The 23519-nt window shown below is 39.6% G+C and overlaps 1 protein-coding gene across 7 annotated transcripts; it reads left to right on the forward strand.

Annotated features, from left to right (window-relative positions):
• The first annotated feature begins 135 nt into the window (after window positions 1-135).
• Window positions 136-23399, forward strand: depdc5 (DEP domain containing 5, GATOR1 subcomplex subunit). 7 transcript variants are annotated; one of them, XM_084400675.1, is made up of 42 exons: window positions 136-627; window positions 748-835; window positions 1750-1796; window positions 1877-1962; window positions 2085-2168; window positions 2244-2293; window positions 2964-3033; window positions 3112-3190; window positions 3276-3337; window positions 3442-3511; window positions 3592-3664; window positions 5083-5186; window positions 5435-5509; window positions 5604-5738; window positions 5818-5879; window positions 5997-6070; window positions 7227-7296; window positions 7423-7459; window positions 7535-7655; window positions 7757-7986; window positions 8078-8278; window positions 8410-8545; window positions 8644-8741; window positions 11278-11331; window positions 12936-13119; window positions 15048-15205; window positions 15323-15443; window positions 15532-15699; window positions 15780-16011; window positions 16108-16241; window positions 16413-16524; window positions 17010-17072; window positions 18237-18373; window positions 18464-18544; window positions 18630-18762; window positions 18844-18949; window positions 19370-19609; window positions 20768-20937; window positions 21075-21246; window positions 21681-21741; window positions 22517-22599; window positions 22728-23399. In XM_084400675.1, the coding sequence occupies exons 1-42, from the start codon at window positions 555-557 to the stop codon at window positions 23021-23023; spliced, it is 4830 nt and encodes a 1609-aa protein (XP_084256801.1). In that variant the 5' UTR covers window positions 136-554; the 3' UTR covers window positions 23024-23399. The 7 variants fall into 7 exon arrangements, with proteins under 7 accessions (XP_084256801.1, XP_084256803.1, XP_084256802.1 ...); XM_084400677.1 differs by having other exon boundaries at window positions 19370-19549; XM_084400676.1 differs by having other exon boundaries at window positions 12963-13119.
• Window positions 23400-23519: the final 120 nt, after the last annotated feature.

The raw sequence follows: 23519 nt of genomic DNA on the forward strand, positions 1-23519 counted from the left end.
AAAAAAAGCACTGAAAAACGCACTAACTGGTTTGCAAATCTTAAGGATGATTCAAGAAATGTACCTAACGTTAAGCGACTGAGGAAAGCTGTACTCGAGTCATTTAGACATGACTGTGAGTCTCCAGCACGCTATGCGGCGCTGTCCAACTCCATATTATAAACCCGAAGAAGCAACTATACGCTCAGTTCAGAAAACAGTGCAAATGTTGCATTATTTATGGAAGATGTATGTTAAACTATGCATCGTCAGTTTATAAACGATTATCTACTCTACCTTATTGTCTTACAATTGGAAAACGTCTTTGCAAAGCGTCCTCACGGTTGGAAGAAATGCGTCACGCGACTTGTAAACAAAAAGCAGAATGACAGACTGTCATGAGTTTGATTGTGCTTCTTCATTTCCAAGCACTTTAAGTGTTATTTGAAACTTGTTCATGCATAGCATGTCGATTGGAAGAATAGAGCAATAAAAATGAAGTTCTGCAGACTGCTTCACCACTGGACATTTTTCTGCATGTAAATGTGTGTGTGCTTGTACAACTGACGACTACAATGACAGTGACCATGAAGGCAAGTGTCAAGTCCTTCAAGCTGGTGGTGCACAAGAAAGGATTCGGAGGAAGTGGTGAGAATATTCTTAATACGTAATATATATTCTTAATACATAACAACTGAATTAGTTTTAGTTTATGACGCCCGCTTGTGTTTTTGCATACATCTCTTTACACTCATTGTTTCTCCACAGAGGATGAGTTGATAATGAATCCTAAAGTCTTTCCTCATGTTAAACTGGGGGATTTTGTTGAGATTGCACATCCAAGTGATGAGTACAGGTGAGAGAAGCTTTTTGGTGATTTCAGGTCATGGCGGTCAAAGTTTGGAGTTGTGAAGATTTGTGTAACGTTTTTTTAAAATAAGTGTCTCATGCTCACCAAGGCTGCATTAATTTGATAAAAAAAAACAATAAAAACAGCAATATTGTTAAATGTTATTACAATTTAAAATGACTGTTTTCTATTTTAATTAGTTAATTAATTACTGACAGAATTTTCATTTTTGGGTGAACTATCCCTTTAAAATGCCATTTGTCCCAGTAATCAAAACCGTATTTTCAGCATCATTTCTCCAGTCTTCAGTGTCACATGATCCTCCGAAATCATTCTAATATGATGATTTGATGCTCAAGAAACATTTCTCATCTGCGATAAAAATTAAATAAATAAATAATAATAATAATAATAATAATAATAATAATAATAAATGATTTCTGAAGGATCATGTGATACTGAAGACTGGAGTAATGATGCTGAAAATCCAGCTTTAACATCACAGGAATAAATTACATTTTTAAATATATTCAAATAGAAAACAATTGGTTTAAATTGTAATAAGAATTCACAATATTATCACATTTGTGATCAAATAAATGCAGCTTTGGTAAGTGTGTAAGAGACTTACAGTTTTGAGTTTTGACCGCCAATGTCTAGAAAAAAGTCCCATTTAATCCTACAATCGTCAAAAAACTATTACACGTCATATTTTAACTAAACTAAACTAAAATCTTAACTAAACTAAAAAGTTAACTAAAATCTGAAACCTGAAATGAAACTGCACTGTGAAAAAATCGATTATTTTGTCTAAGCATTTCTTTGATTGTCTTGTATCATGCAATATTGAATATAGTCTTGTACAGTAGTATATTTCTTGATAATACTGTATTCTTGTATTTTTAATCTCTTTGTCTTAGTCCTCTGCTGCTGCAGGTCAAGAGTTTAAAAGAAGACCTGCAGAAAGGTGAATTTTAAATTTGTGTAATTTTCTGTACTAGTAACTATTAGCCAGCTTCATCTCAGTGTTCATTTTTCCACCAACAGAAACTATCAGTGTAGATCAGACAGTGGCTCAAGCCTTCAAGCTTCGCGCCTACCAGGACGTCATCATCAATATTGTAGATCCAAAGGTATTTTATATAGAAGTACTCTTTAATGCACAATGTCGTACAATTTATTTACAGAATATATTCACAATATTGCACAGCTTCTCATACCCTATTACCTAAATGCTCCATTTGAAATTGAACAGGATGTGACTTTGGATCTGGTGGAGCTCACCTTCAAAGATCAGTATATTGGACGAGGAGACATGTGGAGACTGAAGAAGAGCTTAGTGAGTAGAATCTGCATGAAATGTTCATTTTTGATGCCTCACAGTGGTCTTTATGTCTCCATGATGTTCTTTCAGGTGAGCACATGTGCGTATGTGACACAGAAAGTAGAGTTTGCAGGAATCAGGTAACAACATCCATTATTACAAGCTGTCTGGAATATTCCAATGTGATTGGTCAATCTCTGAAGTGTTATCTCATAACATACACAACTGTTCAAGAGTTTGGGGTCAAGATTCAAGATAATCAAGATTTCAATTTCAAATAAATGCTGTTCTTTTGAACTTTCATCAAAGAATCCTGAAATAAATCGAATCATGGCAAAAACGGTTTGAACATTGATAATAATAAGAAATTAAGCAAATCCGCATATTAGAACGATTTCTGAAGGATCATGTGACTGAAGACTGGAGTAATGATGCTGAAAATTTAGCTTTACCATCACAGGAATAAATTACATTTGAAAATATATGAATGAAGGAATGAATGAGGCATTTATATAGCGCTTTCATATGTAACACTGCACACCCAAAGCGCTGTACAATCATATCAGGGGATCTCTCCTCAACCACCACATTACAATATTACATTATATTACATTATATAATAGAAACAGCTATTTTAAATGGTAATAATATTTCACAATATTACTGTTTTTATTGTATTTTTTATCAAATAAATGGAGCCTTGTTGAGCTAATATTAATATAAAAAATATTAAAACGTTTTACAAATCCCAAACTTTTGATCGGTAGTATATGTTTAACTAAAATAATAATGGTTTTATCATGATTTCAGGGCCCAGGCCAGTGAATTGTGGGTTAAAGGAGAGAAGGTCACTTGTGGCTACATTAGTGAAGATACAAGGGTGAGAATGTCTCTTTGGAAATGCAATTAGTGTTATTATCACTTTTTTTCACATGTCATGACTGTTTTTTCCACCTAGGTTGTTTTTCGATCCACCTCTGCGATGGTTTATATATTCATTCAAATGAGCTGTGAGATGTGGGACTTTGATATCTATGGTAAAGAGACATTTTTTACCATTATGTGTATTTGAAGAATAAATCTGTTATTTAAGATCATATAAGCTGCTGTCTTAATTCACAGGTGATCTTTACTTTGAGAAAGCTGTCAATGGTTTCCTCTCCGATCTGTTTGCCAAATGGAAAGTGAGTGTCAACTCCATCATTGACCAGTAATAATGTTATAGCTGCTTATATCACTCAATGCACTGGCATTATGGCATTTTGTTAACGTGTAACTCTAATTTTAGGAGAAGAACTGCAGTCATGAGGTTACAGTAGTGCTGTTCTCTCGAACCTTCTACTCGGCCAAATCACTGGGTAAATGTTTCATATTTAAAACACTGCCGGGTTGTATAATTTGAATAATAATAATTGATTATGTCTTCTTCTTCATGTAGAAGAGTTCCCAGAGATGCAAAGAGCATCAGTCCGACAAGACCATGATGGGCGGTATTATGAGGATTTCTACAGGTCTGGAAGTTCATTAAGCAGTAGTTCACCCAAAAATGAAAATTCTGTCATTAATTACTCACCCTCATGTCGTTCCTAACCCGTAAGACTCCTTCATCTTCAGAACACAAATGAAGTTATTTTTAATAACTCTGAGCCAGTTCTGTACTCTCCATTGACTGTCTACGTAGCTACCACTTTGACGCTTCAAAAAGTTCATAAAGAGATCGTAAAACTAACACCGTGTCCTAACCAGTATCTTTTCCATGTTAATCAGAGTTTTTGTCCTAACTAGACAAGATGGTGACATGCGAAACGGTTTCTATTTTTCTGCTACGTCGCAGCTGCAACAACAACACAAAGAATAATGATAATCCGAGCTACTGTTTATGTGCTTTATTCATTGTTAAAAGCGTTTAATGGGAGTTTGAATATCATTTTGTGTCTCTTTTATAGCCGTACTGAAATCAACAATGAACAGATCTTCAAAATAAATAAAAGGAAACAAAAATGTTTAAACTGTCAACTCGTTGAGAACAGACAAGTGTATTCTATGACAAAGATTTTTCTCAATATGTATTTTTAATGATGTTAAAATGGTGTAGTATTCATAAATTTGATTATGTAATTATCCATTTCATTGTGAGGGCAGGGAGCTTGCAAAAAGAGCCTGCCCACATGCTCTCCTGATTGGCTGGTATTTTTGATTGACTTTATCGCTTCTCATAGTCATGTTTGTTGATGGAATCTTATCGTATAACGTCTGGTTAGGACACTGTGTAATCCATATGAATCGAGCAGTTTAGTCCAAATTTTCTGAAGAGCCTCGATTGCTTTGTATGATGAACAGATTGAATTTAGATTTTTATTCACATATAAACATTGATAATTGAACAAAAACGGAAGCTCAACCTAACATGCTTGACGCGTGAGAACAAACCTCATTGGTTCTTGCTGAAGCTCAAAATACGAGAATGAACCTCGTTGGTTCTTGCTGAAGCTCAAACGTGCTGTGTAACACATGAGAATGAAACTCATTGGTTCTTGCACGTCAAGCGAACACGTTTACCACAACTGATGTGTGAGTTGATGAATGTTTATATGTGAATAAAAGTCAAATTAAATTTGTTCATTATATAAAGCGATCAAGTCTCTTCAGAAAATTTGGACTAAACCGCTCAATTCACATTTACGATCTCTTTATGAACTTTTTGAAGCATCAAAGTGGTAGTTGCGTAGACTGTCAATGCAGGGACACAAATCTCTCAGATTTCAACAAAAAGATCTTCATTTATTTTCAGAAAATGAACGAAAGTCTTTGGAACGACACGAGGATGAGTAATTAATGACAGAATTTTCATTTTTGGGTGAACTGTCCCTTTAAGACTTGCTGCTTTGTACTGGTTTAAGCAGCCGTCCTTATTTTTATTCCCTTCCAGGGTGGTGGCCCAAAATGAAAGACGTGATGAGTGGACGTCTCTACTCATCACCATTAAAAAGCTTTTCATACAGTATCCCGTACTGGTGCGTCTTAAAGTAGCAGGTGCGTATGTATATCCAATCCTGATTTATATACTACCGTTCAAAAGTTTGGGGTCGTAAGGATTTTTTTTGTAATTTTGAAAGAAGTCTCTTAAGGCCTGTGTATACTTCGTTTTTACAGTTGAGTGCAAAGCATACTCCTTTGGCAGCGAGCGTGGAAAGATGTGTGTTGTGAATATGGCATTATTGCAATTCTGTAAACTCAAGCAGATTTACAAACACATTTTTGTTCATGTCTCAATATTGCAGATGGATATCCATGTGGGCATAATTCCACTTCTGCTCAGGGAAATTATCTGGAAGCTATAAACTTGTCTTTCAACGGTTTGTAGTTGTGTATTTAGTCCATTGTCTTTACCCACGGCAGTTCAGTAGAGCTGTTTGTCCTGATATCAGTGTCCTGATTGGTCTCTTTCAGTCTTTGATAAGCACTACATCAACCGTAACTTTGATCGTACGGGTCAGATGTCGGTGGTCATTACTCCAGGAGTGGGCGTGTTCGAGGTGGACCGCTTGCTCATGATACTCACCAAACAGCGCATGATCGACAATGGTCAGTGAGTGCATTGTACAATCGCTGTTTGTCTTGTAGAACTGCGGCGGATGCTAATGGTATGGTATTTTCCTAACAGGCATCGGTGTTGATCTGGTATGCATGGGAGAGCAGCCTCTCCACGCTGTTCCACTCTTCAAGGTTAGCAAACCTAACGCCATATTAGGTTGGCATTTGAGCATTAAATCAGATATGAATGTTTTAATACTTGTGAATAGGGTGAGAATTTTTCATTTTTATTTGTATAATTTGTATTAGTTACATAACCGCACAGTGCACGGAGACTCCAGAATTGGCGATGACTACAACCTGCCTCACTGGATCAACCATAGGTGAGATTTGAGAGTTGTTGCTACAGTACCAACTACTGGGTGGTTACTATGTGGTTGCTTACTGGCCCAATTTATCCATTTTTGAGTGTCATTGATATGGGCTGGTGTCCCTGCACCCATTTTTTTCTATAGAATTATACTATATATATATATATTTATATTATAGTAAAATAATAATGTATTTTATAAAAACATTATATTGATTATTATTATTTTAACAAATATCATACAAGCAATATTTTTATTTGTGTTTTAACGGTGCAGTAAGTGATTTCTGAGAAACACTGTAAATATTTGAAATCTTCATTGCTCCGCCCCCGAAGGGCATGAACGCGCAATGCAAGTGTGTATATTTCTTTATCGTAGCTGAAGCGAAGTAAAATAATGCAGGAAAAATAATACAAAGATGGCGAACGACAAGGAAGAACAAAAAATGAACACGCAGTACACAAGAGCATGTACACAAGCAAGAGTTTGTTGTTGCCAGCCGCACACCAGCTCCAGACAAACAATGACATTCGTCCTGTTCCTATATCTAACATTACAAGAACAGCAAAACCAATGCTACTCACGTATGGAGCAGAAACAACGCAACCTCTGTGTCTGTTTTCAGGCCTTCCCGGTTAGGTCTCTCTTTTCTAATATTAATGCGGGTCGTAAAGCTCATTCCTGATCATAACCCTTCATTTTTCCAGTGATATTCTGATGAGCTTTTCTCTTTTGTAATGTCTCTCAGCCATCTCTCTTTCTATTGTCTTTCTTCAAAAACTCCTCCCCCATCATGAATCGTCCATTCAATCGCCCCCTACTACTGATTGACTACAAGTGTGTTGTTCTGCTCGGTCCAATCCACTTTCAATAGCGTTTCTCAGAAATCACTCGCTGCACCTTTAATTTATACAGGATACAATTCTGTTTGGCAGCACCTTGTTTGACAAAAAATTAAAAATGCAATGTTTTGTAAATTAATTGTTATATTTTCATTACATTTTAAAAGATTGATTAAGTTGTTAAAGTTTTATGAATTAATTTGATTGGACACTAGTTGATTAAATTAATATTGTGATAATATTTTTGTCCATGTTACCCAGCCCTAGCATTAAAGATTCACAGGTTAATGTAGATGAACTTAGTATAATAAATATGTTTTTTACAGCTTTTACACATCAAAGAGCCAGAACTCATGCAGCTGTTTTACACCACGGATCAAGCTGGCTGGAAAGAAGGTTAGAAATATCACACTTACACTGACAACACCTTGTGACTTTGTAATGTTGTTATTATAAGAATGACTTAATGCTTGTAAAACTGCTAATGAAGCTGCTGTCACTCTGATGCCTTTTCATTTGAAGGCTCAAGCTGAAAAAGCCAGAAGCAGCAAAGAACATTGTAAGTAATTTGCGTCACTTTAAGGTTGTAAATGGGTGTGCCGTGAATTGACTGACCTGGATTTGTCTTGCTCAGCTCTTGGTTCTCCAAAAGATGCTGAGAACAGCCTTCCAATCCAGGTGGATTATGATGCGTACGATGCTCAGGTCTTCAGACTTCCTGGGCCTTCAAGAGCCCAGAGGTCCACCAACTTCAGGTACATGAAAAGGATAAAAATCCTGTTGTTTTTTGTATTTGACCCAACTTCCTCCATTTATATGGCAGTTTATACGTTTAGCCTGTGATCATGTGTGTCAGGTCGAGTCGGGAGAGGGAGTCAGCCAGCAGGAAAAGCTGGGGCTCATCTGATGTCGGTGGAGGCGTAATGGGCAGCTCTCCCCCAGCCAGGCCTACTGGACCAGATGAACAGAGGAGCCTGACGTCAGATGACAGTTTGGGACACATCTCCAACATCCTGCTCATCCCACGCCCGTCTCAGGGCCAATACGAGGTCAGCAGCTCCCTGGGGTACACCAGCTGCACAAGAGGTACAGAACCATTCAGTGTGCACCTATGTGTTGATGTAGACAGAAACGTCTGGTTGATGTTCAATGCTTCTCGTCACGCTTGTCTTTGCAGAATTGCTGGAAAAGATGGTAGAATCCCAGAGGGATTTCAGTGCTCCGGGCCGCTTCACGGTGGGCAGCGCTGAGTCCACCCTGCATGTACGGCCAGGCGGTTACACGCCCCAGAGGGCCCTCATCAACCCGTTCGCCCCCTCACGTATGCCTATGAAACTCACCTCCAACCGCCGCCGCTGGATGCACACGTTTCCTATTGGTAAGGGATACATATATACTTGCTTCTGATTGGTCAATTTGTGGGCAAATATTATGCAAACTAATGACCACTAAACTGTCACTAGAGTCTATTCTCTACATGTTTTATATAATGTTGTATGGATGTTCAAGGTCCTTCTGGAGAGGCAATCCAGATCCACCATCAGACACGACAGAACATGGCAGAGCTGCAGGGCAGTGAGCAGAGAGACCCGGCTCGTACCTCTGCAGAGTTGCTGGAACTGGCCTATCATGAAGCCACAGGAAGGTCAGTCACGCACAGATGAGCGAGAGGATATTTGGAGAGGAAAAATGCGCCAACATGATGCAGTGAGAGTCTAATAATGGTGTAAATGTGTGTTATAGCAAGCGGACAGCGTCCCGTTACGTAGGAGAGAATGGACTGTACATCAGTGGAGTTCCTGACAATGTATCTGGAAGTCCAGCTAGTAGCAACAGCACTGGTGCAGTATTTTCACTTACTTAACCTCTTTATTATACAGTGGCCCTAAAAGATATTTAAACATTTTATGATTATATGAATGTCAGAGTGAGTCTTATGAGCTGATTCTTTGTAGTGAATCAAAAATATGTAGCACGACAAGTGTAGTCTGGTTCCCTCCCGGACAAATAACTCTTATGAGCTGTTTCTTAGTAGTGAATCAAAAAATATATAGCGTTTAGGGATCGACCGATATGGATTTTTTTAGTGCCGATGCCGATACCGATTTTTTTTCATCAGCCTTAGCTGATGACCGATATGGGTTACCGATTTTCTTGGGCGGATATTTGGAGCCGATACTGCTTTTGCTCTCTCAGTTTACATCATAAAAATGACATGATGATAACAAATGTTACAAGTCTCAATTTAAAAAAGGAACATTTATTGAACTTAAAAAAACTGTATTTGACAAATATTAAAAACGTGAGGTAGAACAAAAAAAAAGAAGTTCAGTGCTGAAAATACTGAAACTAAATATTTAAGCATAATTCAAATTTTGAAAATAAAGTCTGAAAATAAATATTTAAGCATAAATAAAATAATTACAATAATTTAAACCAAATAGATTCTCAGTTTATTATGAATTAGGGACTGTTCACATATCGCGTCTAAAAACATGTGGAAAGCACACTTTCTCCTTTCTACAAGCGCTTGCGCTCCCGTGGCGTCTGTCGTTGCTATGCAACCATGAACTGCGCTCTCCATGATGACGAGGAAGTTAGGATAAATTTATTTCTAGCCCTTTATTATTACTCAAATATTACTCCATTACAAGTAAAAGTTATAAAGACCGATTTTTACATAAGTAAAAGTACAGAAGTACTTGTTTTTATCAAAAGTAAAAAGTAAATGTCAGTGCATTGTTTTATTATTGTTACATTGTTGTATGTAATAATTACAGTACCTTATGCCTCTGAAGCAACCTAAGGAATACACTTTCTAGTTTGTAGTATCTGTGGAATTTTTGGAATCTGTGGAAGCTTTTAGAATGTCATAAAACCTATAGAAATTAAACAACTGAATTGCCAAAAAAAGACAGCGATAGTCATCTTCATTTTTTATTTATTTAACGCTCCTACCACCCCAACAAAAGAAGTACACATCTATGTGTATCCATTCATGCACATTTGAATCAAGTGGTCTGTAAATACAAAACCCCTGTTTAAAATAGCTGTATAACTGCCCAACAGCAATACTGCTTTAACAAAGAGCAAAACAGAAATACTTATTTGCCATGAAAACAAAACTTTCAAACCATTAGTTGTGACAACGATACTGTCTCTCACAGATCACTAATAGAGAGAAATCGCACAAATCGTCAAACTTCACGACACGTGGCCATACAAGAGTGATTACTGATAGACTGATAGACATTACTGATGTCACCTGCAAAAATCCAATAACGTTTTAGAGACAGAAAAAAAATCATGCCATGACTAACATAACTACATTTTACTCAAGGACCTTGACAGAAATGTAGTGGAGTAAAAAGTACAATATTTGTCTTTCAAATGTAGTGAAGTTTCCAGAAAAAATAATATTCAAGGAAAGTACAGATACTCAAAAAGTGTACTTAAGTAAATGTACTTTGTTACTGTCCACCTCTGCTCATATGAGTCGGTTATTTGTAGCAAATCAAAAAATATGCTACATGAGTGGTGTAGCCAAAGTCCCAAACAGATGAATCTTGTTATTTTGCAGTGAATCAAAAAACATGCTGCTGATTCTCAAATGACTGATTCTTGAACGAATTTTGTGAACCAGTCCTTTTTAGTTTTTTTTTTACACTCCTGAGACTTAAATCTTAACTTAACTTAAATCTTAAAAGTTACTATGTAGCTATTTCATTAGAATTAAATAAATCACTTTGAATTGAAGTGACAAGTCAAAAGTAACTGTAACAAAGTTCAGGGAAGGAGGAGGAGAACGTTAAACGTAACTTTAATCGTAAAATAAACATAAAAAACAACAAAACAAAAGGAGCGTAATAAAACCTGTAACGTAAAATTTCCCAGGCTCTCAGCCCCTCTGCTTCATACCACAGTAACGTTAATAAAACTTTAATACATTAGCTTATCCATGAACATGATTTCTGCCTGAGTTTCGTTGGATTGCTTTCCATCGGCTTGTTGAGGAGGTGAAGACAACAACTCCCATGATTTTACGCTAATTCACGGTGCCATCAAGCTACGCCTTTGAATAAGCGACCTCTAGCAGCGAAACTTACTTGCATACTGTGCCTTTAGGAATTGCATTTGTTAATGCACCATTAAAATCCCGAATTTCTTGAGGAATCAGAATTCCTTACGATTTCCACACCTATATAACATTCGTACATTTTTAAGTATGAGTACCGGATGCTTTTTGGGGCCACTGTCCTTTTTTCTAATTTCTTTTATTAAATTATCTGGTACGAGTCATTAAATGACTTGCATGTTCTCTGTAAGAGCCAGAGGTTGAGTTGAGTTCAGTTGTTGTTACTGCTCTTGCTTTTGTAGGAACACCAGTGAACCGTGGTTCCTTTGAGGATTATTCCAGCAGTCTAGATCCGAGTGAGTTCTTCCCCATCAGTGAAGAGACTCAAAAACACAATCGCATCTCCAGTATCCATCCACTTCCACGTGAATGATAATATACCACACATATATAACCTCAGAAATATATATTCATTATCTGCAAATCACATAAACGCATTCATATTTCAAAGGGGAGGGGGTTTGGACAGGAATTCTGGGATCTATGGTTGAGTGATTTAAGGTGTTTAAGGCTGGGTTCGCACTTACCTGTGCACTTTTAGGTTTGGAAGTTAAAATCAGTTTTGTCTGTGAGGGAATCACTGTTCTTTATCTTTGTATAAGGTGGTTTGAGTATCTCAAGCCAGTGCGGTAGATCACATCAGTGGAGCTGAGTGGCTGTGTTGTTTATGGGTGGAAGTTTGATGAGCGAAAAAGGTGGTCCTGGTCCAAAACCTCTGGGGGAATTCACTGAATAGTTGCGCCACTTTAGCATCAATATGCCTAAATCTTATTCACACACCATGCACATTACAACACCATTATTGTTTAGATTTTTATTTGATCTTAATTAAGCAACAGATTCACCAACACAATTGTTTACTGAATTGTGATAGGTCTGTTCTTTCTTGAATCGACTGTATTCAACCATCTATTGGTGTCTTTACTAAAGACTTGTGGTGGGGATTTTGATTCATTTCATTGACTCCAATCTTCTGAATCTATTTATTGATTTGTTCACTGACTTTTTCTGCAGGTTTTATCATTATGCCAGTAGGTCTTTTTGTGTTATGAGTGAGACCCTCCTTCATAAACACGATGACCCAAATCATTTAGTTCATGAACGAGATGTCTAGTTAAGCTAGCACGTTAATCGGCTAGTGATAATCACAAAAAAGTATTAAACATTTATTCTATAAAAAAAAGGTTGTAAACAAAAGAAAATATGTGTGCTGAGTGTAATGCACAGGTGCTAAAACTGACAACTAAACATCAATATTGGTGGCCGCAATTCATTCTTAGTGAATTCCACCTTGGATTTGTCTGGGATTTCTGGCTTTCCCTCTGTACCATCCCTCCCCTTTCCTGGGGATTCCTCTATTTCCTAAATTCCCCTTTCTGTCTAATCAAGTATCAAACTTCAATTCTCTCCCGCTCACGAGCTTTATAACCCTCAATAAAATCACCAATCACAAGTATGTAGAATGACACTGCTCCACTCAGATTCTCACGCATGCCTTGCCTGAACACTACAGTACTGGTCATCTTTTCTGCCAATTGTGTGTTTGTACAGACGGCCGTTCACACTTATTACTCATCATCAGTGATGTCACGATGCTCACAGTGCTTTTTATTGCATGTTAATTTTGCACGTAGTAGTCACTGTAATTTCAGTTCAATTACAACAATAATGGTAACACACTCCTTTTTCTTTTCCCACTTTCTCTGTCTTTCTTTATCCTCGTTCTGTGTGTTGTTATGTCTGTCTGCCTGAAACTGTACACCCTCTCTTCTTCTGTCTCTTTCTCTCTCAACCTGTCTGCTAATTTTCTTTCGGGCCGTATGTGTGAATGTGCTTTGGATGTGGTCTGTTGCGTGTGTGCTGTTCTGTGTTTGTGTGTGTGGTGGGGGTGCCCCTGAAGTCCTGCTGCTGTCTGCCCCTCCGACAGTGCCTAGTTTTTGCTGCACGGTCGGGGTGGACTGGAAGTCCCTCACCACTCCTGCCTGCCTCCCCCTCACGACTGATTACTTTCCCGACCGCCAAACCCTGCAGAACGACTACACAGAGGGCTGCTACGACCTGCTGCCACACACTGACCTGGACAGGTACAAACACATTGGGTCAAAACATTATGTCTGTCATATTACTTTCAATTATATTTTAGGGGATGCACAATATAGCCGCACTATATTGGTTATCAGCCAATATGCTTGGTTAAAGTCAGATATTCCCATTATTAATCATGTTTAACTGGAATTCCTGCGGGAAAAACAGCATTGCCCAAGACTCTACAGAGAAATCTCCATCAGTCAGGGAATCACAACAAGAAAATTGCATTAAACGAGCACTTTAGCACCTGCCACTTATCCAATTTTTTTTTAAATTAATATCTTTCGCAGTGCTTCATTGGATTGTTGTTCATTCCCTCATGAAAGCTGTTACACAGCCTTGTACTTTTGTCTTTTTGTCTGATTTTGTAATAATTTTTTGCTTCAAATCAGTTTGTAATGTTGCGATTCAGCTCATACCTGGTTGATTTGGCTCATGGCTTATAACTCTTTAACGTAGATTTAAAAAAGAAAAGAAAAATCCCAATGTGAAAAATTAATACTTCCATTTTTCATTGTCCCCGCTCATGAATCAATTAAACGTTATGCCAAAAAGTGATTGAGAAATATCTTAAGTGCCCCTATTATGCTGTTTTAAAGGTTCCTACAACAGGTTTACATGCATCAAAAGGTCAAAAGACACTTTAATTTTATCATAATATACACCACATTTTTCAATGATTCTCAAACGACTTGCCAGAGGATTCAGTCTCTCTACATCCCTTCTTTCCGTGAGCTGCTCTGCTCTGATTGGCCAGAGGGCCCAGTCTGTTGTGATTGGTTGACCGCTTATAGCACGTGTCGGAAACGAAACAGCCATTACCATAACCGAACTTCATCTCCGGAGGCTTCCTAAATCCTCAGCGATTGTACGCACTGACAGGACAGTAACGAATCTAACGATGGCGTCAATTTTACCATATTAATCTGAGTGTGAGTCCGATGATGAAACATTGGAAGATCTAGTTATTCAACCCGAACCTCCATCGCAAGGATGACTTCAGCTTGATTTGCGGAAGTATTTCAGTAGGACGTGAGTTAGCCGGAGAACTACACAATATAAAACACAAAACTACGTATTTTGAACACCCAGTAGAAAATATATACATCAATAATAAATCATACTTACAGGTTGTGATTCTGATGAGAAATTTGACCCAAATAAAGTGGGTACTATCCTATCTTTAATGGATAAGTATTTTGTAAATCCCATTTAGACCTCACGAAGATTTGAAAAGCAGTCGTCAAAAGGTTATTCTGCTGTTGTATCGCTGTGGTGATTTTAACCACTGACTCTTCGCCGATCCTTTGGAAGTGTTTACAAAGAGAATTTGCTTTTGCAGAGCAGAAAACAGCGACTTCTCGACATGTACACAACACAAACCAGCTACAGTGTTTGAGGGTGGGTCAAAGCAGACATTGTTCTTGGGCAGCCAATGAAGACCGTAGGCGGGCATTATGCAAATGTGTTACTGTGTTACGTATGCAGGTCACGGAAGTGAGACTGGAATTCCTGACGACTCGTTTAGGAAGTTCTTACTTTTAGGAGACAATAACTTTATTCATCATGCATTTTCGACTTTACAGCTTTGCAGACTGTTTACATTCACAGATGTTACACACAGCATGAAAGGTAATATTGGAAAAAGCATAATAGGGACACTTTACAACTTTGCACTATTTCTAGGTTTCTAATAAACAGTACGGTGACCGTATGTGAATTGTATGTGAAAAGCTTTGTAAATACAGTCACACGTTCTTGCTTCTGTTGAACTCAACTTTGCATTCATTATTTGCAATGAAATATTGTATTAAATTAGAAAAATGCTAATTCTCAAGTATTCTTAGACTTTTGAAGCCCACTGTAGATTCGAAACATATTGAATATCTCAGTCCAAAATGTATGTGCTCTCCATCTTATGTAGACGTGACGATGAGTCTCCAGTGATGACGGCCCATCAGGTGTTTGAAGAGTTCATCTGTCAACGACTGATGCAAGGCTACCAGATCATTGTACAGCCAAACAGGAAGCCACAGCCTGCTATAGCCCCGCCCCTCAGCAGCAGCCCCCTTTATTCCAGAGGTACATCCCCTGCTGGACACCCCTCAGCTCTGCATACTAGTTGGTTTATGAAACCTTCCTGTCATAAATCATGCTCCAATATAATTCAGGTGAGAGATTTGAAGGTCTGCTTTTCAGGGCTGGTGTCTCGGCGTAAACCAGAGGAGGAAGAGAGTCTTTACTGGCTCAGTATGGGGAGAACCTTTCATAAAGTCTGCCTTAAAGATAAGATCATTACCGTTACCCGCTACCTCCCAAAGTCAGTAGAAGCTTTTAGTAATTCAGATTTAGTTCATGAAATATGTTATTCTAGAAATGCCTACAAGTGTGTTTTTGTTTGTCTTTAGGTATCCATATGAATCCACGCAGATTCAGTACAGCTACAATCTGTGCCCTCCGCATGCTGACGCCCACTTCCTGCCATTCTGGGTTGAGTTCAGCCACGAGCGGCTGGAGGAGTACAAATGGAACTACCTGGACCAGTACATCTGCTCTGCCGGCTCAGAGGACTTCAGGCAAGTGGCTTTACTAGCATCACAACTCTGACACAAAACCTATAGATTCCCACAAGATCCCATTCCTCTCTCTTCCACAGTCTTATTGACTCTTTGAAGTTCTGGCGCACACGCTTCTTGCTGCTGCCAGCGGGTGGAGCCAGGCGAGTGGCGGATGGTGAGGGTCACTGGGACGTATATGGGGAGGGGGCGGGGGCAGGGCGGGATGGCCTCTCTGGCAATGGGGACTGGTCTCTTTTGGATGGATTTATCCGCTTTTTGGAAGGCCTGAACAGGATTCGTCGGCGCCATCGATCTGATCGTATTATCCGTGTGAGTGCACAGCTACAGGATAAGCACAAATGATTTATTAAAGGGATAAAACCATCCATCTGGGCAATAAAATAACTATTATTATGTTTATTATAGAAAGGAGCTACTATTAAAGGCCTGCAGGTGACAGGGGCCCTTTCATCCTACAACCCGGAGCCTATAGCACCCCCTGTGGGCAAAAAGGGCACCTCTGCCCTTTCTGCACTTCTGGAGCTGGATCAGACACAGAAGTGAGTTGTGCTGGCAAAACAAAGGAAATAAAATACCGCAGTGCACAATCAATGAGAAACAAGTGTTTGTGCGTGCCACGTTTTATCTAGTGCCACATATGGTAAATGTTTTATAAAATGCCAGAGATTCCAGGTTTTTCCTAATGCTGGTGAGATGTCTTTGATCTGCAGGAGTTTAGAAGAGCAGCAGCTTGCTGCCCAGCATGGTGGGAAACCATGTGGACCTTTCAGTGAAGCTGCCAGCGTTGCCCTGACAACCACCTATGTCGATAGCCCCCGTAAGGTGAGAGCCCGAGGCAGACCGCCGAAACGGACTAGTTCCTGGCTTCCTGTGTGTATGCTTGTGCTTTTGAGTGGGGAAGAGTCCTATTGCATTTGTACAATATGTATAGCTTGCAGGCTATTTCCTCTTTTTTTGCGGGCTTTTTCGTCTTTGTCTGTTTGGTTTGAAGACTGATCACAGTATTTGGAACAGAATAAAAATGCCACAATAATATATTGTCTTTTAATTGTTAGTTGCATACTGTGTGATCAGTTCAATACAACATTTTTAATCAATTGACAGCACTACTTTTCATTTGGTTCTTTATGTCTTCCTGTATTCGATTGTCGATATTATATGCAGTGGGTTTATGTTTTCTTCCTCTTTCATTGCCTCAATTTCATTTGACCTTTGCCTCTTCCTCTTTCATTCCTGCCTTGTTCTTGTTCTGATCTCTGGGGGTCATTTTCTCTCTTTCTGGTGTTTTCCTCCTAATATGCTGACAGGATGCTGCCTTCATTTTGGACTTTATTCGTAGTCCACGTTCCTCCTACATCTATAACTCTCAGGTCAGTCACTGCCCCCTCTCTGCTCTGTGAAAGCCGTCTGACTCTTGCAACTCGCGTGTGTGCGTGCGTATAAACCATGTGTGCATGTCTGTGTACTTGTCAAACCTCTCACTGGCATTAAAAATGTTAAGGTTTGTGTTTCTATCTAGTGTTTTTATAGTGAGAGTGATAATGAAGAGTCATCCCTGTTTGTTGATATATACTAATCATCTAAAGAAATATTAGATTCTTTAGATTTACTTCATTTAACATCTAACCTCTATGAGTTCTTCTGTAGACTGCACCACTCTGGGTTGGCCAGTGGAAAAATGCATGTGCACTTTGCATTTAATCTCTCTTCACATCCTGTTCTCATTTAGAATACTGCTAATCTCACGTAGCCAGATTTTTGTCTAGCGGCATACAGTAACTGTTCCACATTGCAGCTAATTCTGGCCAGGAGCAGATGGGAAGAGGCCATCGGACCAACATGTAAAGCATTTATCACAGTTTGCTTTTAAAAAAAAACATAAATCTAACATTTATGATGTCACGGTAATAGACAAGCATGCAATAAAGTGGCAAATCATTCAAATAATTTTATAGTGATCTTTAGAGAGAAGTTACAAAGACAAAATGAAATAGTTAGAAAATGTGTGTAGACAATTACCAGATATTTCATATGTAATTCTGAAAACAAAGCAGAATGTACAGAAGAGATTGAGGACATTTTTTTAATGGCACAAACCATGTATAAATTTCACAAATTCAGTCGCTAGTTCATCTTGAGTGCTCATTGTAGCAACCTGGTCAATATCGCTGGCAGACTGACAAAAACTGACTTTTGGAAATTGTAAAGCAACCAACTAGTCAGATTGGAGCTGGTGGTTTGAACCAGCTCTTGGCATTATACTGTGCAATATTCTTCATAGAGTCTATCATGGGATGTGCTGTCTGATACTAGAGTACCACAAAGATGCATTCCTGCCAGTCACAGGATACTGATAGCGTGAAGATCTCTCATAATTTTGCACCTTTGTCAGTCTTGTGTAGTTCTGTTTTAGACTTGTTTGCATGAAGATAGATAATGTCAGATGTGCTAGTTCCTGTGCAGGAAACACAGGAGTGATGAAGGCACACTGCATTTCAACATTTTATCTGACACATTCTCAATGGGTTCCTCAGCTGCCCGCTGAACAGGTTCAAGCAAATTCCATTGAGGGTGGGCTATCAGACAAAGGAGGAAACCAACCAGGTGAGAGAACATCTGCTATGTCCCAAGCCATAGGAGACCCAACCCCAGGCACAGGTTCAGAGACTGGGTAAGAGAACACCTCACTTCATTCCGACAGTCAGAACATGGCTTCTCATATATTCAACTCAGAATGTTCTACTTTCATGTTACTTTGCAGGGGGCAGTCAGGGTCCAGTGGTTTGAGTCTTTCCTCATCTTCCACACTAATGGAGATCCTGGAAGCCATTAAGCATCCCACGTGAGAGTCTTTGAATCCTTAATTATTTATCAGTCTTCTATTATGTCACCCATGTGTGATCTAAATTGATTTCCTGTGCTTGTAGCACTGGAGTGCAGCTTTTGCCAGAGCAGCGTGGCCTGCCTCCCAACTGCTTTGTCAGTGCTGAGGTAGTACATTGGCTGGTGAGCACTGTGGAGAATGTCGCCACACAGGGCATTGCAGTAGAAATCATGCAGGTAAAATTGAGAACATTGCAGAAGTCACAATAGTCTGTGCTTGTATTTAAAAACTTGACTGTATCTCTGACGCTTCTATAGAAAATGTTGGATGAAGGTCTAATTACTCATGCCTCCGGTGATGCCATGAGAACCTTTGTCTATGGCTTCTACTTTTACCGGATTGTGGACAAAGACAGTGAGAGGGGTAAGAAACGACTTGACTGTCAAGATTACTTTGCTAGGGGTTGCCAAGCTGCTGTAAAGTTGGTTGCTGCTAGCCGTTCCTACTGTGTCCAACTGTATCAAGGGACATTCACACTGACAGTGATTTGCATCAACAAAGCAACTAGACGTCTATTTTCAATGAAAAGTGGTGATTTTGGGGACACGAGACAAGTGATCCAGTGATCTGCCACCTGATACAGTTGGATACTGAGGCAGAGTAGGAACGCCTTCTAAAAATCAACAGCACAGTTACACTGCAACCTCCAGCAATTTTTAAGCAATGTCAGTGTTGAACAGGGATTGATTCAGGGGGCAGATATCACTGTCTGCAATCCCGTTGGAAGCATGACTGTACCTTGGTGCTTCCACGCTCAATGAAACAGACCTCTTTTCCCTGCAGCCCCTACAACTCAGCTGCCCCCAGCTGGAGCCAACGTATGGTCTGCCGCAGCTTTGGAGGACTTCGCCCTGTTCCAGAGGAAGTGGTTTGAGGTGGCCTTTGTTATGGAGGAACGTCGGCCCTGTGACTTACCGGCCTTCCTGCTACCCTGGTTGCCCAGCCGGCCGGCCTCGTATGCAAGTAGGCATAGTTCCTTCAGCCGCAGCTTCGGAGGACGCAGCCAAGCTGCTGCACTGCTAGGTACACACAGCCGGCTCTGACCCCAGAGCAGCCATGCTCTGCACCTTAAGGCAGCATGCCACACTCGCTCCCCGGAAAGTTCGGGAAGGCTAGTGAAGTGAATGAGTCCCACAAAGTCAAATCATTACTAAAGCATTCAGACACCACCCATACCATCTACAAGCTACTAAACAACAATGCACACGTGGAAACTTACACAACTCAACTAACTTGTATAGATGAATGTTGCAACGACTTCACTGTATAACTCTATACAGCGCTATATTCTTCTCAGGAAACGCCAAGCTTTTTATTCAGCCCCTTCCATCAAGAATTTTTAACGTATTCAAATCTAATAATCTGACTTTGTGTGACTCTTCTCCATTCTAGGACTGCATGCTGTTGTAGAAATTTAGTCCCTTAGTTTATCCTATTTATTCCCACAATGCCCAAATCATGTTGATGACATCATGACTCCCTTTTCTAACTGATTGATGTAGACGGTGTTTGCAAATCTGCTATTATAACAAACACAATTAGCCATCAATCAGTGTGATGGTACATGCACTCTCTAAATGCTGTGGTTCTACCCAATTAGGGGACAAATTGTTTCGCAAGCTCCTCAAATCAGAGCATGGACTGATTGCCCCAGTACACCAATCAATCCACTGTTTTAGGTTTGTCATATTGATGTCTTGTACACCAGTAGTGCATGGTGCGGTGAAGTAGTGGCTGTGGTCCAGTAGTGCCGTGGTATGGGTCCTTCCTGCTCTCCTCCATCTGTCCTGTTCCCGCTGGATGAATTGTGTTCCTCCATTGTTCCCAAACCTAAGCAAAGCTATTCTGCCAACCCGTCGCCTTTCTGCTTATTGTGCCGATGCACTCAGCTTTCAGTGTTTTCCTGCCATGGAAGCTTCATACATCTTATTTACCTTTAATACTTTGCATTATGGAAAATCATCCCTGGTCTGAGAATCATTATTTCAATTCATTCACAATGCTTATTGTCTCAGATGTCATGAACTAAGCACTTACTGTCATAAACTCGATCACAATTATTCTTCATTGACCCATTTATTATCTTAATGACTCTGTGCCTGACCTCATTGTCATTTCATCCTCTTGGCCATTTCTACTCTTCCTGTCTTTCTCGCTCTGTTTTTACCCCTCCTCTCTCAGCTGCCACAGTTCCAGAGCAGAAAACAGTCACCTTGGACGTTGATGTCAACAATCGCAGTGATCGGACGGAATGGTGCAGTTGCTATTACCATGGCAACTTCTCCCTCAATGCTGCCTTTGAGATCAAGCTGCACTGGATGGCTGTCACTGCAGCTGTACTCTTTGAAATGGTGAGCATAGGATTGACATAGTTGGCTGTGAGGTGATGAGGTGCTGGATGACATTTTTATAATATCAGGACAATAACTAGAACTAGATGATATCAAGAAAGGACACAAACATAAAGCACTGCACTCTTCTTTTTCAGGTGCAAGGCTGGCACAGAAAGGCGGCATCTTGCGGATTCCTGCTTGTACCTGTGTTGGAGGTGCCCTTCGCTTTGTCATCGTATCTATATGGCGACCCTCTCCGTGCTCAGTTGTTTATCCCCCTAAACATACAGTGCCTACTAAAGGAGGGATGTGATAACCTTTTTGAGGGTGAGGACAGAAAAAGTAACAGATGTTTCTTGTGATGTTTGTAAAAGTCTCTGAGATCTAGCAAATACATTAGGTGTGTCCCAATTTGCGTACTTATGCGCTATTCTATGCCATTTTATAGTATAAATACTGCGAGTAGTGTGTTCACATTGAAAATTCCAAAAAGAAAAAGTGCACTTCAAATACCCAGATGATGCACTTAATTAACTGAAAAAACAAAGTGTGGAATGTTGGGCACGTTACTAATAATAAATAAACAAAAATACATAGTGCACTGATATTCTGGGTAATATTCTGTTTTGTATATTTATAATCAACAATTCTATAATTTACCATCTTGGATGGATTGAACTCTTGAACTGATAAATGAACTGTCATTTATTGTTAAGTAGACGTATGATATCCTCCATTACGGCACTGCTTTATTTGTGTAGGGTTTGAGCCAGAGACATACTGGGACAGAATGCAGTTGTTTCAGGAGGCCGTACTCTCCAGGTAAAGAGAGCATATCATGTATTTTTCACTATCACTATTGCTTAATCTTTGCGTTAGTGAATTGAACAAACTTAAGTTTATTTTTTAGAGTGGTATTGTTAGGGTGACCAGATTTCTCAGAGTGGAACATGGGACAGGCACCCCCACCCTTACCCCACCACACACAAAAGTATCTTATCTACACGTGTGTAGGCCTATATATACTGTATCGGTGTGTTTGTGTGTTAAAGCCTCAGATTTGGTGTGAGCAGAAGAAATTTTCGGATCATAGCGTACAATTTCTTGATCAATTTCGCAGTGAAGTCAGCTTACCGAAAAAGCCCTTCACTTGCATGCAACTTTGCTTCACAAAAGATTTGCTGACACTCAGTGCAGTGTCCACATGTTTTTTTTTTGTACGTATGCGCGGTGTAATGTCGGCGCTGCCTCTGTGAGCAATGGAAAAACGGGCTCCACAAATGATCTCTATCACTGACACTGGCGTCGGATCCTGCCTTCACTATGTTATTTGTGATTTGGATGGTAACATGGGACGTGATTGGCTACCTTTGATTTGGCTATTCCCATGTGACAGAATACTCACTCTATCGCTTAGCAATAAAGACATTTTAAGAAAGATAAAATACGAACATGATTTTTTTCATAATAAGTCGGGACTAAAAATAGAGCTGAAATACAGGACTGTCCCGGGAAAAATGGGACGTCTGGTCACCCTAGGTGTTGTCCTGTGTGTTTCATACTGAAACAACTTCCCTTTTTTTCTTTTTTTTGGAAGATTTGGCTTTGTGCAAGACAAGTTCTCAGCATCAGCTTTTAACTTTCCATCAGAGAATAAACCCCAGTACATCCATGTAACAGGTACATGCTTTTATGAATAATATCAACTTTGGTGGGTGGGAAATACTATGATCTTTCTTGTTACTTTATTCTGTCCATCTCTTTGTCTTGCTCTCTCTGTCGCTATCTCTCGGGAACTTTTGATCCAGGTACAGTTTTTCTTCAACTGCCTTACTCGAAAAGGAAATACTCCAGTGGGCAGCGGCGGCGCCGTAACTCCACCACCTCCGCCAATCAGAGCCTGTTTGGTTCTGAGGAGCGAGTGGGCTACAATTGGGCTTACAATACCATGTTGACCAAAGCCTGGAGAACTGGCGTTCTGGGGGACGAGAAATTGGCCGACCGCCTGCTACGAGATTTCACAGACTTTTGTGCCAACAAGGATAATCGGCTGGTGACCTTCTGGGAAAGTTGTGTGGAGAAAATGAATGCCAGTGCCCCTTGAGAAAAGAGAATGGAGGAAAGGCAAAGGATACTTTCAGAGAAAACCGAGACAGTTCGCCTTTGCTTTAAAAGCTAATGTACTGCTGCTATCATTCCTATCATCTATTCAGAGGAAAATAAAGAAACAGCCTCATCATAAAACACTCAAACGTATGAGTCATATGTGTTTGCACATGAACCTGCAATGCTTTTGGGCCGTTTTTAATGGGTTTGAGTGAACGACAGGACTTCAGTAAGTTGTACATAACAGGATCAATTTGTTGATTGTTATTGCTAAACCCCATCTTAATGTTACTGAACAATCATACATTAGTAACTGCTGCTATCCATATTATCAGACAAGCTTTTTCACTTTTCTAATACAGATCTATTGAAGACTTGTGTTTGGATGGTTTTCAATGGACATTTTGCAGAAACATTGTCAAATGTGTTTGAAATGTGGCAATTATAGAAACATTTATTCCATTTACTTCACACTAATTTGATTATTTGTAGTC

This window comes from Rutilus rutilus (assembly GCF_951802725.1).
Source record: "Rutilus rutilus genome assembly, chromosome: 25".
Classification (NCBI taxonomy): Eukaryota; Metazoa; Chordata; class Actinopteri; order Cypriniformes; family Leuciscidae; genus Rutilus; species Rutilus rutilus.

What these genes read in the sequence shown, in the direction of transcription:
- depdc5 (XM_084400675.1), top strand. Translation starts at nt 555, where the DNA reads ATGACAGTGACCATGAAGGCAAGTGTCAAGTCCTTCAAGCTGGTGGTG. An exon ending in AAAAGAAGACCTGCAGAAAG is followed by an intron (nt 1,797 to 1,876) that starts GTGAATTTTAAA and finishes TTCCACCAACAG; the next exon opens with AAACTATCAGTGTAGATCAG. An exon ending in GGACAAAGACAGTGAGAGGG is followed by an intron (nt 18,950 to 19,369) that starts GTAAGAAACGAC and finishes TTTTCCCTGCAG; the next exon opens with CCCCTACAACTCAGCTGCCC.